The sequence below is a fragment of the Balaenoptera musculus genome, chromosome 11, assembly GCF_009873245.2.
Source record: "Balaenoptera musculus isolate JJ_BM4_2016_0621 chromosome 11, mBalMus1.pri.v3, whole genome shotgun sequence".
NCBI lineage: Eukaryota > Metazoa > Chordata > Mammalia > Artiodactyla > Balaenopteridae > Balaenoptera > Balaenoptera musculus.
This window is the reverse complement of record NC_045795.1, coordinates 3,751,801-3,768,150: the sequence shown is the minus strand read 5'-3', so window position 1 is coordinate 3,768,150 and position 16,350 is coordinate 3,751,801. Positions and strand designations below refer to the sequence as shown.

The following is a 16,350-nucleotide window of genomic DNA, read 5'->3' as shown; positions in this document are numbered from 1 at the left end:
GCTCGCTCACCCCAACTGAGAAATAGAGAGAGACATACAGGACCCTTCCCACTCACTATTTTCCACACTTAGTTGAATATCAAATCTTCTTTTTCCTTTGAAAAACCTAATAATACCCAGTGTTCTATGTCATACAATTTGAGAAATGCTACCCTTGGCCAGTTCCTGAATTATGTCCATTAAAGAACACAATCTGAAAATCTGGCCTAACTTTTGTCTAATGACATCACTTCATTTTATCCACGGACATAACAACATGGCCATTTCATGAAGACATTGCTTCCAGCCTAAAACGCAGAAACAAATCTTGAAAAAAATAACTTAGCAGATTGTGTTTATCCCCACGGTACCATAAATAATTCCTAAACTTCAAATTGCTTCTTTGCAAGGGAGAAAATAAAACTGAACCACTGAGTAGCACATCACTACCTGCCTTCAAAGCTGCAGTGATCCCATGAAGCAAGAGTTTCATAAATAGTTTAAATAAAATTCAATTATATGAACATCCTTTTTTATCTTTTTAATAGTCTCGGAGAGTTTCTTTAAGGGGTGTGGGGAAGAAACCTGATTAACTATCCATAGATACCAAAGTCCAGCTGCTATGCAATTTTCCATGTGGTGCTATAAAACAAACCAAAATCCCCTGAGGGCTGTATTAATACTACACATATCTGGCTTGTTTAAGAGGCCAAATCATGGGATCCGAGAGCTAAAAGGAAATCTGGATGTTATATCATCTAAGACCCTTAGTTTATAGATGAAGAAACTGAGACCCTCAGGACTTGCCCAAGATCTCCAGCACAGTGCGTGGCAGGGCCTGGCTGTAGGCAGAGCTTCACTCCGAGGGCCTCCTGGATCTTCTTCCTGTTACCTTAGGAGCTGCACTGAGCAGCTAAGGACAGACTAGGCCAAGGGTCAGCCTGGGAAACTAGGGTATTTCCCTCCACATTTACTGTTTAGATGAGCCTGGAGAAAGAATAGTACACATTGGGATGAGGAAATGGGGGTCCACCCACTCATATGCTCATCATTCATTTTATAATATATATATTGAGTGCTGACTGTGTGCTAGGCATTGTTCTAGGAACTGGGAATACAACAGTGATCAAAACCAAAAAAGTCCCTGCTCTCATGAAGCTTACATTCTAGTGATTCCAGAGTTTTCTACCTGAGACTGATTAAAGACAGACACCTGGAACTAAACGTTTAAACAGGTTATAGTGAGAACATGTTTGCACACGCACACACACACACACACACATGATCTTCCATATGTCAGAAGCATGTCCAAAAACTCCCACAAGGAGGACTTTCCAGATAAATCCCACCCCCAATCCCTGTCTGATTTAGGAAACAATCACCACACACATCAAAATACTGGGAATCTATTTCAATGGCTTCTCTAGGGAGAGAGGAAAGTAGAAAAAGTCAAACTCTTTTTCAATCATCCTTCTCACTAAGCTAGAAAGGGAGATGGTGAGGAAAAGCATGAAAGAAATAAGTGAATTCTGTGTAATGGTATTGGAGGAGAGAGGCTTAAGCACACCGTGAGCCCCAGGTAAGCTAAGAAAGAATATGCAAGACAGCCACAACGTACATCTTACCAGCCAGCTACTGTGGATGGACAAACCACCACAAATCTCAGCAACCACACGGCTGTGGGCCAGGGCTTCAGCTGGTCCAGACTGGGCTGGCCTTAGGGCTCCAGGGTTGGTTCAGGTCCACTCCACCTGCTTCTTACTGTTCTAGAACCAGCAGGCTGTGCATGTTCACCTCATAACAAAGGCAGAAGCAAAAGAGGGCAAAAGTAACTGCCAAGGACTTTCGAGCCTTTTTTCCTTTATCTGATAATATCCCTTTAGCCAAAGCAGTCAGGTAGCCAAGCCAAAAATCAACAGGGCAGAGAGAGAAGTGTCCTCTTCCCACAGTGGAAAGTGCTTCAAAGTCAGGGGGCAAAGTGCATGGATATAGGGTGGGGGGGCGGTGGCATGGGAATAGTAATAGAGTCTGATGAAAGACATAACCATTTGCAACAATCCAAACTTGCCAAATTTCCATTTCTTTCTAATCTGAACCTTCTATTTGGAAACTCACAAACTACTTCAATAGCCTCAAAATGTCAAAAGCTAATAGCTAATATTTGGATTGTATTATTATTATTATTATTAGGGTTACTGCTTCAGGAATGAGGAGATGATAGGAAAAAGGAAAACAGCTGAAAATGGAAAATTAAGTCCACATTGATGGGGGAAGGACAATTGCTTTATATCAGCTAAATATCCAAGACCTTAGACAATGAAAATAAGACACGGGACAGAATCTCTGCTTTCCAGAAGTCTCCCACGTATAGAACTGATGCCACAGACAGTATGTAACACATACTACAGCTATCAAAACATCAGAAATATGTACACGTACCTCAGCTTGAAGCAAGTTACCAAAGTCTTTGCTCTTATTACAGTAGCAGAAATACTGGAGGGGATGGCATGGCTTCTAACTAGGATCAGAAAGAACTACAAAATATACCAGGAGACAAATCCAATTCTGTGCAAACAGTATAACTGGAGTCCCCAAGCAAGCTCCAGGTTGCCTTTCCTAGTCAAACAAGAGCATCCCAGAGTCTGCCTCCCCAGCCTCAGGAACTGTCACAGAGGGTGGGACCAGACTCAACAGAACATTAGGAGAGAGAGGGGAGATGTTTGAAAGTCATTAAATATGCAGAATCCCCACGCTGAAAATATGAATGATACAGCAATCACATCAGAGACTTGAACCACTAGAGTCAAGCATGACAAGGAGAAGGGTTATCTTTACAGAACTTGTCAACTTACACCCACTTGCATTCCCTGACAAAGTGACTTTTTGGGAGAATGATGTTATATAAAGAAACCTAAAGCTACTCAAGTAAGAAATATAGATATTCCATTCATGAAAGAGCAACTTAAAGAAGAAAAGCCACAAACCTAGAGAATACGATTTTTTTTTTTTTTTGGGGGGGAATGGTTCTAAGGGAAAACGTACTGTCTCCTGAAACCCCCTATCTCTCTCTCTTTTTTTTTTTTTCCAAAGAGATTGGAGTTTATTTATTTATTTATTTATTTATTATTTTTGGCTGTGTTGGGTGTTCCTTTCTGTGCGAGGGCTTTCTCTAGTTATGGCGAGCGGGGGCCACTCTTCATCGCGGTGCGCGGGCCTCTCACTACCGCGGCCTCCCTCGTTGCGGAGCACAGGCTCCAGACGCGCAGGTTCAGTAGTTGTGGCTCACGGGCCTAGTTGCTCCACGGCATGTGGGATCCTCCCAGACCAGGGCTCGAACCCGTGTCCCCTGCATTGGCAGGCAGACTCTTAACCACTGCGCCACCAGGGAAGCCCGAGAATACGATTTTAATATATAAAAATGACAAAAGATTAGTGTTCAAAATAGATGATGAATTCCTACCAATCAATTAAAAAGAGACAAAGAGATGGGCTTCCCTGGTGGCACAGTGGTTACGAATCCGCCTGCCGAGGCAGAGGACACGGGTTCGAGCCCTGGTCCGGGAAGATCCCACATGCCGCGGAGCAACTAAGCCCGCGAGCCACAACTACTGAAGCCCGCGCGCCTAGAGCCCGTGCTCCACAGCAAGAGAAGCCACCGCAGTGAGAAGCCCGTGCACCACAACGAGTAGCTCCCGCTCACCGCAACCAGAGGAAGCCCGCGTGCAGCAACGAAGATCCAGCTCAGCCAAAAGTAGATAAATTAATGAATTAACTAATTTAAAAAAAGAAAGACAAAGAGAAAAATGAGCCCTACCCCAAAATGAGCAAAAGAAAAGCTGCATGTGTCAAATAAATTTATAAAAAACGTGATCAACCTCAACAGCAATCGGCTAAATGTAAACGAAACCTCAGCGACAGACTACTCTAAACTCGACCAAAGCAACTGACCAAAGTCAAGCGTCGGCGGAGAGGATGTGGAGCAGCAAGAGCGTCCCTGCAAAGGCTCAAGGCAGAGCGAACTGGCCCAGCTGCTTTGGGAAACAGCCTGGTGACACCAACAAAGCTGAAGCTGCTCCGAAGTGCTGACTTAGCAACTCCACAGCCAAATAAAGTACACCTCAGAGACACTCTCACTCCTGTACGTACAAGACGCACAAAAGTGTACACGAGTAGCATTTGTTAGCAGCAAAAAAAAAGGGGAAATGGCGAAGTGTCCATTAAAGAATGGATGAATAAACCGCAGCATATTCGCCCAGTAGAACTTAAGCAGTGAAAAATGAACGAACTAAAACTCTACACATGACAACAGAGATGAACTTCATAGCACTGCATGGAAAACTAAAGTCATGAGAGGATGCGTAGCATGATTCCATTTGTTAAAGCATAAAAGCTGGTGAAAGTTAGCTTGTATTACAATATGCATAGAAAAACTATAATGAAAATCAAGGTAACAACACAAAATTCAGAATAGTGATTGCTCATAAGAGTGGGGGGAAGGGAAGGTACTAACAGGGAGGGACACAGGGGACTTCAACTGTATCATGGCCTAACTCTTCAGCTGGGTGGGGGATACTGGACTGATCTATATGGTAAAGGACTGGAAGACAGACAGAGACAGAGACAGAGACGGGCATATAAAGTATCAGCATGAAGTATTTCAATGAAGAAAAATTTTAAGGAAAAAAATTATTTTTTAATTAGGGAGACTTAAGCATGTAATGGCCAAGAGTAAAGAATGAATACAGGAAGAACAAAGTTGGACTAACACTTCCCAATTTCAAAACTTACTACAAAGCTACAGGAATCAAAACAGTGTGGACATGAGGACAGGAACGTAGAACAACAGAATAGAATTGAGTCCAGAAATAAACCCAAACATGATTTTTGACAGAGGTGCCAAGATCATTCAGTGGCGCCATCAGTTAGACCTCCAGTGGTCTAGCTGATGAACAGAGCTCCCTCTTCGCATATCCCAAAGCCTCATCTCATGAATGGCACGTAAGCTCATGCTCTAATTACACAGCTTTATCTTCCCTGCCTCACTCCAAGTTTTACAGGGAGAAGTCACGTCTTACCATTTTTTGTATCTTCCTCTTTGTCTAGCACAGTGCCTTATGCAGACAAGATGCTAAGTGTATGAGTGGCGTGTCTGCTTGTATACAGCACAGTGCTGGTACAGTCTTGGTCTGTGCCATCTGGAAGTTCACCAACTTAGATCAGTAACACTGAGCGATATAAATGTGTGTAGAGGCTGTAGAGACTTCTACCAAAGAGGGATAGACTGCAAATAGATTTATTCTTAGATAGGAAAAGCAGCATTAGGTATGCCAACTGGGCGTCCAAGCAAAGACAAAGTACATAAGCCCTTGCCAACAGGAACTGAACTTCTTCTAGGGTGCATGCTTCATGTGCGCCTATCACCAGTATTCCACCCTGAGTGCAACCAGGACGAGGGCTTGGCACGCTCCTCCCCAGTCCCTCCCCTCCCCACTCTGCCCACCGCGCCTCTGTTACTAATACGGACCACATGGCCCCCTAATCATTCATGTTTACATCTCTGTGCACTGCGCTGTTCTCAAAGGCAAGGACAATGCTTATTTGCTTTTCTACGGCCTTAGAAGTCATTCAAGAAATATTTGACAAACAAATGAACAAAAGAATGATCATTTAAAACTAGAAACTGTTCATGTACGTATTTACAAGGTTTTCCGCAAAGAGTCAAGTTTTAAATTTTAATGAAGAGGTAAAGAAGGCGATTCCGTTTTTAAAGTTATTTTCCACTATGGAGACTTTTCTGCTTCCTGGCCTAGGTATAATCTTCTAAATTTCACAGGGGCTCAATAAGTGGTAAATTCCTTCCAGGCATGATTACAGCCCATAGTCACCTGGTGATGGTTTCAGATGTTCCTGCTCCATATTCTACCTGCAGAGACAGCAGCCTAAGTCAGCCCAATGGGAAAGAAGTGTGTCGTATTTGGAGACGTGACTCACTACTGTCCTCAAGGGAAAAACAGTCAGATCATCATGACAGCAGTCACCACCCACATCATAACTACCAAATCTAAGCAGTCAGAAAGCAATGGCAGGAACTTCCCTGGTAGCGCAGTGGTTAAGAATCCGCCTGCCAATGCAGGGGACACAGGTTCAATCCCTGGTCCAGGAAGATCCCACATGCCGCGGAGCAACTAAGCCCGTGTGTCACAACTACCGAGCCCATGTGCCACAAGTACTGAAGCCCGCATGCCTAGAGCCTGTGCTCTGCAACAAGGGAAGCCACCGCAATGAGAAGCCCATGCACTGCAACAGAGTAGCCCCCACTCACCGCAACTAGAGAAAGCCCGCCTGCAGCAATGAAGACCCAACGCAGCCAAAATTACAATAAATAAATAAATTTATTTAAAAAAAAAAAAAAAGAAAGCAATGGTGAAGGCAGTAGAACTTAAAGAAGAAGAAATAAAATTCTCTAAGCTATCCAGAACAGCCTTATCTTATTCTGTGCGCAAAAACACACACACGCCATAGTCAACTTAAATGTGTAATAAAGTGTTTTCATTGACTGTTCAAATTAGGAATCTAATCTCATGCTTTTAATTAAATGCACTCGATCACAGAGATAATACACACGGGGGATGAGCCCCTCTGCAGGAGTAACGAATAACTACACAACAGAGTTTTGTGTGCTTTTGTTTCATTTGGTTCCAGCTCTTCATTCTATGTTAGGCAGAATCATTGATTTGAAAGGAATTTCTAGCCACTTCAAAATCATGCAATTTACTGTTCAGGTAGCAGAACACAGCAGTTGATTACTGTCGGGAAGATTTGGGCAAGCGGCGCTGCCAGCCATTCGAGCCCGATCACCTTTCTGAGGCTCTGTAAGATGGGGTTAATAACAGCATCCACCCAGAGCCGTGCTGTCAAGGTTAAATGAAAGAAGCCTCTAGGGCATTTAGTGAGAGGCTGGCACACAGTCAGGGCTCCACGGACGTCTGCTATTATCACTGCCCCGTCAGCCTCTTCGGTTGTCGGTTGTCGTTTCAGCATTTAGCTGAACCTCTGAAGGACCATAAAGATGGAGAATTGTAACCATCAATTTCAGCATTTCCTGGAAGTTCTATTTTCAAAGGCAGGGGAGGGGAGGAGAGGGGAGGGGAAAAAATACAGGAGGAAAGACAGCAAGAACGGCAAACTGAACAGAGGCATAAAGTGCCCGCAGCCAGGCTTCCGCCACACCGTCGGAACTCAGAAAACAGAAAGTTAGCTGCACTTGCAAATGTTGTCTGTGGTTAGCGACTGCCAGGCACACAGTCTAAGCATTTTAACTACAGACGTCAAAACGCATTCGAGTCTGAGAACACGGAGCAGGACTCCGTCATAATAACTTCAAGTTCAAACAGCAAAGCCCACACAGAATCTCCTTTATAAAATCATTTCTTCTTCCTTTTCTTTAGTCTCTCTCTCTCTTGCAAGGTATTTAATTTAAATTTTATGTGTACCATTTCCCAACAAATGAAAGCACATCCCTCCACCATGGTGAATCTCTCAGACACATTTGCACCTTAGGTGTCTTCTTTTTTTTTCTTTTTTTTTTCACTTTGCCATTTCCTCCAAGAATCACCTGACATGGCTGATCTAATTGTAGAACAGCAGTCTCATTAATGTGCAATAATGACTTGGAAACCTGTTTCAGAGACTGTATTCAGCCAATTACTGTGTGAATAAACCTCATAAAAACCCATCAAGGATATTGGAAACATACAAGGAAGCACAATTCCAAGTGACAACTCATATGTGACTCACTCTCCCCCCGATTTGCTTTCTGAGTTCTGGCCCCTGACACCATGTGCTCCTGGGAGGAAACCTAGGATTCCTGCAAACCTTTTGTCTAAAAAACAAAGCAAAACAAACAAAAACACCACAGAAGTATTTGAAGTTAGTTCCTACTCAAGAAGAGATTAAAGCTTACATATTTGCTCCCAGTATTTTGTGTTTTCTATTAAAATACATATACATCTCTTTTATTTTCCTGTTTCCTACCACTCCCAATTTTCTTTCTCCCTCTAGAATCATTCACTCAATCCAGAATCATGGATACTAAAATGACCAGGATCAAAGAGGTAATCTAGTTCCAACTGGCTAGAAATTGTTTCTATGACGTGCAGGACAGGCTCTGTTTAAATATTTTCAACTAAGGGGGCTCTCTGTTAATAAATGGCTCTCACCATTTGAAAAAAATGTTTAATAACAACAGAGATTAATTTTTACTGAAAAAATGTTACTACGTGCCAGACCCTGTGCTAAGCACGCCACGTGCATCACCTCCACTAACCCTCATAAAGAAACTTTGAGGGCGGTATCGCTGTGCTCATTTAACTATGAGAGAACCGAGACGGGCCAGGTTAAGCAACCTGCCTGAAGACACACAGCTGTCAACTGACAGAACACATGCTGCTTCAGACACTCAAGCCCAGGCCTCCCAGCTTTTACTCACAGGCCCTCGTTTGCGACCTCTCTGCTCCCTCTTCTCCAGGACAGACCTTCAAATATTGGAAAACCATCCGAGGAGCGTGTGGTGCTGTGCTGGGCCAGCTCTCCCGCAAGCCTTGCTTGGCCGAGCGGAGAGGAATCTGTGAGCTGGCTGGTCCGGGCCCCTGCGGAAGAGCAGGCGGGGAGGCCAGGCCCCAGGTCTCCCAGCCCAGGCAGCACCAGCTCCTGCGTTCACGGCCGCCCCATCTCCCGTCTCACTCCAGGTGCACTCTCTAACCCCACGACCTTACCCATGGTCCATCCGCAGCTCTGGGTCACTAGGAGGGACCGCTCCCCTCCGGTCTATGGTGGGAGGCCCGTGACCAGCCCTGAGCCAGAGCCACCACCCTCCCAGACCACAGAGCGCGTGTCCTTCTCCAGGAGGGAGGGGCGGGGGCAGCGGGGAACCGTCGCATCAGGTCCCCTCTGCCTGCTGCTCAGGCAGGGACCCCTCCCCACACGCCCAGTCTCAGCCGGCTTCCCATGGAGAATTCACACTCTGAACAAGTATTTTTAAATTTAAATTCAGATAGTGACTTAAAAAAAAAACCTCACAGCTCTGAAATTAAGTTTAGAGATAATCTTTTTTTTTTTTTTGGTTGCGCTGCACGGCTTGTGGGATCCTAGTTCCTGGACCAGGGATCGAACCCGGGCCCTCGGCAGTGACGGCATGGAGTCGTAACTGCTGGACCGCGAGGGAATCCCTAGAAATAATCATTATTATTAAGCAATGGTCCTGCAGAGGAGAGCTGGAAAGATCCTTCTCGAGTTCTTACAGAACGGGGAGAATGTCATCAGAGCCCCCATTTTCCTCCCTCCCCCCCGTCAGGGAGCACTGCCAACGCTGAGGGGGGCAAACCACCAAACATCACAGGCCTAAGTATTTTTATATTGTGTTTTTAGCATATTTATGAAATACCTGCTGAATTTGGTTCCAAATGCAGTAGGAACAAAAAAAGGGATTATATGTTGGCTTTGTTCTTGAATAGTTTGGAAGACAAACCACTCTCCTGGGACACGCATCAAAGGCCTGTGGGCAATTACAAGGCAGCCAATCAACAAATACGAAATCACGAAGCACAAACCAACGCCGGGCGCTGAAAAGGAAGAGCTCCAAAACCAAGAAGCCTTTGCAAAATTAGACGTGAGAGATGAAGTTCTTCCAGAGTGAAGTGCCAGAGAAAAGTCTGGAGGGCAATACAAGGAGAGAAAGACGGAGGCTAGTCCTACAGGAGTATGTAAACGTGGATGCAAATGAGCCTGTAAATGAAGTTAACTGGGAAGGGAGTGCTCTTTAGAAGAGCCTGTAAATAAATGTTGGATTCTCTTCTACCTGAATTTACCAGTTGCTGTTCCATCACCCCACAGCCAAGAATTTCTAGCCATTCCCCGTGGAAGCTGATCTCCATCTCGAAGGAAGGATGAGTAAACGGAAAGTAGCAGTCCACCCATCTGATGTCCAGCCCTGCAAAGACATCAAAGACAAACAGACGTGGAACATTAAAGGCAGCCTCGCCTTTCCTGTGATCAAAGCCGCCCTTCCGCTAACGACACCAATTCCTACATTCTGACTAAAATAAATAGCAAACAAATTAATTTGCAACACTTTCAGGGGAGGCAATAAATCTTAAAACTTGTGAAAAACTGGGCATGTCTTTTACAATATGAAAAACACTTTGTGTAGCTCCAGGACCCTCTAAAACCAAATCAATCACCTGCCAAATCCCTGCAACCACCCGGCAGAGGAAAAAATTAGGTCAAGATAATGGGAAAGCAGGTAATTCTGCTAGTTTCTATAAGTGAAAATGACATCTTCTCAGAGTTAAAGAAAAAATACTTTTACTGTTCTTCAAACTTACATATCAACAATATGACTAATTCAGGATAAACTAATCAACTTTCACTTCCATAAAGATATATTAACTTTTATTAACTTTATAAGAGCTAATAAAAGGTTAAATAAAATAAGATCAGCTAAATTTGAGCAACACATTTTAAAAAGTCAAAACATTTTTTTCTACAGATGAATGATAAATATACTCACATCCAAGACAAACCAAAAAAGTACATGCTAAATGCCAGGATGAATTTCTCACTATGCAATCATAAATATGTCACTTACAAACAATAATATTATCATTTAACAAAGGAAAAGACTAATGAATTCAAAACAAGTAAAGCCTGCAAAGAGCAGAGGTCACTAAGAAGAGAAGGCAGAATAGGAGGTCACCTAGTAGCCAGATGCCCACTGTGAAGACACCCAGAAGAGCAGGCACTGAATAAAACCAGTAACAAAACTTGCTTCCGTTTACTGAGCACTTACTTCGCCTCTACCATTCCCATTTCACAGATAGGCAGAAAAACGACTAGGAAGGTTGTGTGTCCTGCCCATAGGCACACGGCTAGCAGGTGACCAGGCCACACCCGGGGCCGCCCGACTCCAAAACTCCTGCTCCTGACAATTAAAACATAATCCCCTGCCCGTCGAGAAAGATATTTCAATTATCAAAAGTCACATACGAACAGAGTTATAATACAAAGGAGCCCTTGCTATGCTCAAAATGATATAGGAGAAGCTAGGTTTTTCTTTCATTGTTCTGTTTTAGTTGCATTTATTTTTCTAGATACCTGCTGTCAATGGCAAGTGACAACTGATTTCTGTTTACAGTCGTAATACAATATTTCCCCCTTTTATTATGAGCCATGTGGTATATTATACATGTGGTATAACAGACAAATATTAAACTCCACGTACATACAGTGTACACGGTTGATAAGTGTTGACATATGTATACATCCATGAAACATCACCACAATCAATATCAGGAACATGTCCATTACCCCCCAAAGTTTCCTCATGCCCCTCTGTAATGCTCCCCACCTGCCCATCACCCCCGCCTCTTCTCCTCACCAGCCCCCCATCCCAGGCAACCACTGACCTCCTCCCTGTCATGACAGACGAGCTGGCACTGCCTAGAACTTTATGAAAATGCAGTCACACACAATGTATTCTTTTTCTGTCCGGGTTCTTTTACTCGGCGTGATTATTTTAAGATTCACCCATGTTGCTGTGCATGTCAACAGTTCATTCGTTGCCATTACTGAGGAAATTTCACCAACATTTTTTCTATCCGGGAAAAAAATGTAGATGTTGGGGCAGTGTCTGCAAGTCCCCCAACATTTCTGTACAGAAGCCCCTACGTGCAGACCAGTTGCCTACTTGCCACTGAATTCTGCGAAGAAGGGACCTGGACACCTGTGTGCTCATCCATCTTTGGGACCAATAATCCCCTACCAATACTGTATGAAAAAGCTCCAGAGACAGCCCCACTGGCAAACAGAAATGTGTAAAGTGTTGGGATGTATAACTGAGCACAGAGGGCGGGCAGACAAAACCATGTTATTCGTTCTTTTTGTAACTCCTGGCAGGTGAGCACAGATCACCTTCTGAGAACAATTTAGAAAAACAAATTCTTTATACATGGCTTTTTATACCTGGATCAAATTTTACCAAAAGCAAGACGAGTTTTCAGGATTAACATGATGATTTCATATAATTCAACACCACTAAGTGCCTGGAACAAAGTTAGGTACGGTCTACACAAATTAATTTTCCTGTATTTCCTTATTCTATTCCTTTGGGTAAAGTTTATCTCTTTATACCTCACACCTAGAAAGCTTAGGTTCCCCCCAGTCAGACAGAAAGCAACTTGAAAACATTAGTAACGCTCAAAATAACCACAAGTAACTCTATCATCAGTGTTCATTAAGCCTGAACTCGACCTCTTCTGCGTGCACACCCGTCCGAGCTGTCGGTGCCAGCGGTGTCAAAGCACAAGGGCTGAACTGAACAGCGTGTGACGGTCTCTGCCCTTCTCTAGGAGCCTTCTTTTATCAAAGGGCTTTGGCTTTACCACTTGTAAAACTACAAAACATTATAACTTTGGATAAAAACTTTTTTAATGTTGACTAAATTCTCAAGATAAAATGTCCATATGTTGGCCGCACCAAACCTCGCTCTCTTTTGGTTGAAGGCCTCCATCACCACAGCCCTCGGTTTCCTTTTGCTCAACCATCCTACAGGTGTGTCTCCTTCAGTAGCAATGAAAGTAATGGCTCCACAGTGAAAAACGCACCCAGCAAAGCGTGACAAGGCAGGGAAGTCGGCCGAAGTCTCTCAGGACACATGAGATGATTAACATTACGCATCTGAGAGGCAGAACTCACTGACGGCAACAGCACAGAAACTAACCCAGAAAACACGGACTGGCAAAAGCTGTGTCCAGTGTGACTAGAAAGTTTCTGATCCTTTCACCTCCTCAGATCCTTTGCTCAGATCCTTTTTAAACCTGTGACCCTGCAAAGAATGCCGAATCCATAAACCATTCACTTCCTTTTTCTACTACCTTAAGCATTTCTTCAGTTCTTAAATTCGTCTTCCTTCACATAAACAGGAAAATGGCAAAATCTACAAAGTCCCATATTTGAGAAGCCTATGGCTATACTTCAAACATAAATAGTCATTATTTAAAAGTAAATTATAGGGCTTCCCTGGTGGTGCAGTGGATAAGAATCTGCCTGCCAATGCAGGGGACACAGGTTCGATCCCTGGTCTGGGAAGATCCCACATGCCGTGGAGCAACTAAGCCCGTGTGCCACAACTACTGAGCCTGCGAGCCACAACTACTGAAGCCCACGTGCCTAGAGCCTGTGTTCCACAACAAGAGAAGCCACCGCAATGAGAAGCCTGCGCACTGCAACGAAGAGTAGCCCCCGCTCTCCACAGCTAGAGAAAGCCTGCGCGCAGCAATGAAGACCCAACGCAACCAAAAATAAAAAATAAAAATAAAAAAAAGTAAATTATATTAGTTAATGTGTAATTTTTATCAAAATACCATATTCTTTTACATATTCTAACAATTTAAATTTTGACACATAACAGTAATTTTTTTCATAGCTGGTGGTAGAATCATTTATTAATTACTTTTGTATTACCCCCAAATATACACTTTCTTCTTGTTTTCTCCCCTTAACCTCAAAATTATAGTAAGGATTATTATAGCAGATTGAAAAAACATCTTGACATGCAGCGTGTATCAAAGATGTGATATTGAATAACCACCTAAAAACTATGTTAAGTATGGCTTATTTCACACATCAAGTATCAGGAGTCTGTGAAAAAAATCCACTAAGAACTAGGCTTTTTGAATTATACATTAATAGAGGGAAATTTTTGGTAAACATGTCCAAATCATATATATTCATTATGCATTAGACTATTCTCCTTATTGGTGATTAGTTTAAATTAAATGTACATATATTATATACCTAATGGAAAATAATGCCAAAGTTCTTTCTTTCTTTTTTCTGTTTTATGTGTGTGTTTATCTTTTTTTTTTGGTTTGAATGTAATAATTTACTAAAACATATTTGCAAATGAAGTTCAGAGCTTTTTAAAAATTGTCTCAGAACCCTGTGAGATTACAGCAACTGTCAAAAATTATATATTAATTTTTAGGCTACAGCCAAGTAGAAGAATAAACCAAAAACCTGGATTCGAGTCTCATCCTGCCCTTTTTGCTGTGAAACCGTGGGTAGGTTAATCAACCTCTCTGAGCCCAGCTGCCCCATCTCCAGGCTGTACAGCAACAGCTGCTCTGCCCGGTGGTTGCGAGCAGAGGGCCTAGCAAGCCCCAGTCTTCCCAGAGGCAGAGACGCTCTCTGGAGATGCGGGCACCTGCTCTGCTTTCTCTCCTGAAGGAGGATGCTGAGGGCCCGAAGTCTAGGATCACTCCCTCAGCTGGGACCCCAGGAATGACTGGTGAGCGTTCCTTCAGAATGGCGGTGTCATAGAGAACAGACTGGTGGTTGCCAGTGGGGAGGGGGTGGGGGAGGGATGGAGTGGGAGGCTGCGGTCAGCAGATGCAAACTGTTCCATGCGGGAGGGACGGACAGACAACAAGGTCCTGCTGCATAGCACGGAGAACTATACTCAGTGTCCTGGGATAAACCATGACGGAAAAGAATATGAAAAAGGAATACATATATGTATCACGGAATCCCTTTGCTGTACAGCAGAAATTAACATAACATTGTAAATCAACTCTACTTCAATTAAAAAAAAGTATAGTGATGTGAGCCTGAGTGGAAAAGGACTAGCAAGAACCTGAATTCGCTCAGCTCTGGCAGGACACTGCCAGCCCTACCTACCGCAGGGAACCAGGGCCACAGGCACAGGACGGCAGCACCACGTACCAGGCAAGACCAGTCAGGGCCGGATGCAGGGGGCGGGGCAGGGGCCCAGCCTCTTCCCACCAAGCCCTGTCGCCAACGCAGTACTGCGGCGCCTAACACTCGACACAGACGTTAAACAGATGCCATTCCAGGTCACCCAACCGCGTTCATCACAGATCTCGTCTAAACACACCCTGTAATTCATTTCCCTGACTTACTCGTGAAGGGACTCTTTCTCTGCTTCCCATACCCCTTATATTTAAAGATGGGACTGTGCTATCAGAACCACCTCCCAGAGCATATACCAGTGATTTTATATATGCTACCAAGGCTACCCTCCACTGAAGCAGAGACTTTTCCATATTGGCTATACAAATATGCAATTAATAACTGCTCTTGGGCATTAATTTTTCAATGCTGGTACCCGAGAAACAGCCGAATGTGGAAGAACTCTGATTCTCCTGCTTTCTACACCGGACACGGCAGGCACCCAAGGAAGGAAAGCGAAGGCGGGGAGAAAAAGGATGGAGGGTGCGCTCTGGCTAAAAAGAAATCCTTAAAAAACTGGGACCATCCCAGGTGAGCACAACCTAACTAGAGAAATTACCCGGCCCTCACGGTCAAAGGCACCTGACAATTCCATCTCCTCTGCTTCTGCTTGATTTAAATCAGACCCACAGCCCTTTAAACTGAATACGTACCAAGCAGCGGACAGGCAACGTTTCACAGTTCTCAGTATTGCTCTGTTCTCATAGCTTTCTTAAAAAAAATTTTTTTGAACACTAATATATTCACAGGGTTCAAAATCAAAACACTATAAGAGGATACATTTCCCTGTATAAATAGGGCATCGGTGACATCACAAGAAAAAAACTATAAGTATGTGAGGCAATTGATGTTAACTAAACTTATTGTGGTGATCGTTTTGCAATATATACATGTAGCCAATCATTATGTCATACACCTCAGACTAATACAGTGTTACAGTAACGTCCCCTACATCCAAACCAGTTCTGTTCCCAGAGCACGTTCGTTCGTTAAGTCCAATTTATTCGTAAGTCCAACAGTTACCCTAGGTACCCAACTAACACAATCGGCTGTATAGTACTGTACTGTAATAGGTTTATAATACTTTTCACACAAATAATACATAAAAAACAAACACAGAAAATAAAGAAAACATTTTTAATCTTACAGTACGGTACCTTGAAAAGTACAGTAGTACCAGCTACATCACTGCTGCTTTTACACTTGCTTCCAGACATCCTGGGCTTGAAATAAAGATACTGTACTACTGTACTCTATACGGTCCTGTGCAGTAAAGTACACAGAAGCACACCCACTTGTAGAGGATGCACGCACGTGACCATGTACGCCCTAGCACACAGTGGAAGATGTGAGCTCTATTTCAGCCACCGTGACTCCCTCTGCTGAGACAGATGCAAAGTACTAGGGGAAAAATAAAAGGCCAGCAACTTCTCCCACCGTTGCTGACAGTGTAACTGGTCCCACTGTTATGAGTCTTCTGCTTGGTGGAAAGAGCAGTGAGATGAAGTGTCGTTTCAGACTCCCATACGCAGGAAACCTCTTGATTAGGGCTTGGATCTTAAAATG

General features: G+C 43.6%; 1 protein-coding gene across 4 annotated transcripts in view; it reads right to left on the bottom strand.

Annotated features, from left to right (window-relative positions):
• Window positions 1-16,350, bottom strand: part of FARS2 (phenylalanyl-tRNA synthetase 2, mitochondrial) — a 406,264-nt gene that overhangs the window by 275,334 nt on the left and 114,580 nt on the right. For 3 of the 4 annotated variants that reach the window (XM_036868394.1, XM_036868395.1, XM_036868396.1), the window contains one exon: window positions 9,836-9,967. The exons of the other annotated variant lie outside the window; for it this stretch is intronic. In XM_036868394.1, coding sequence (XP_036724289.1) covers window positions 9,836-9,967 — 132 coding nt within the window. The remainder of the gene's footprint in view (window positions 1-9,835; window positions 9,968-16,350) is intronic. 4 annotated transcript variants of the gene reach the window in all.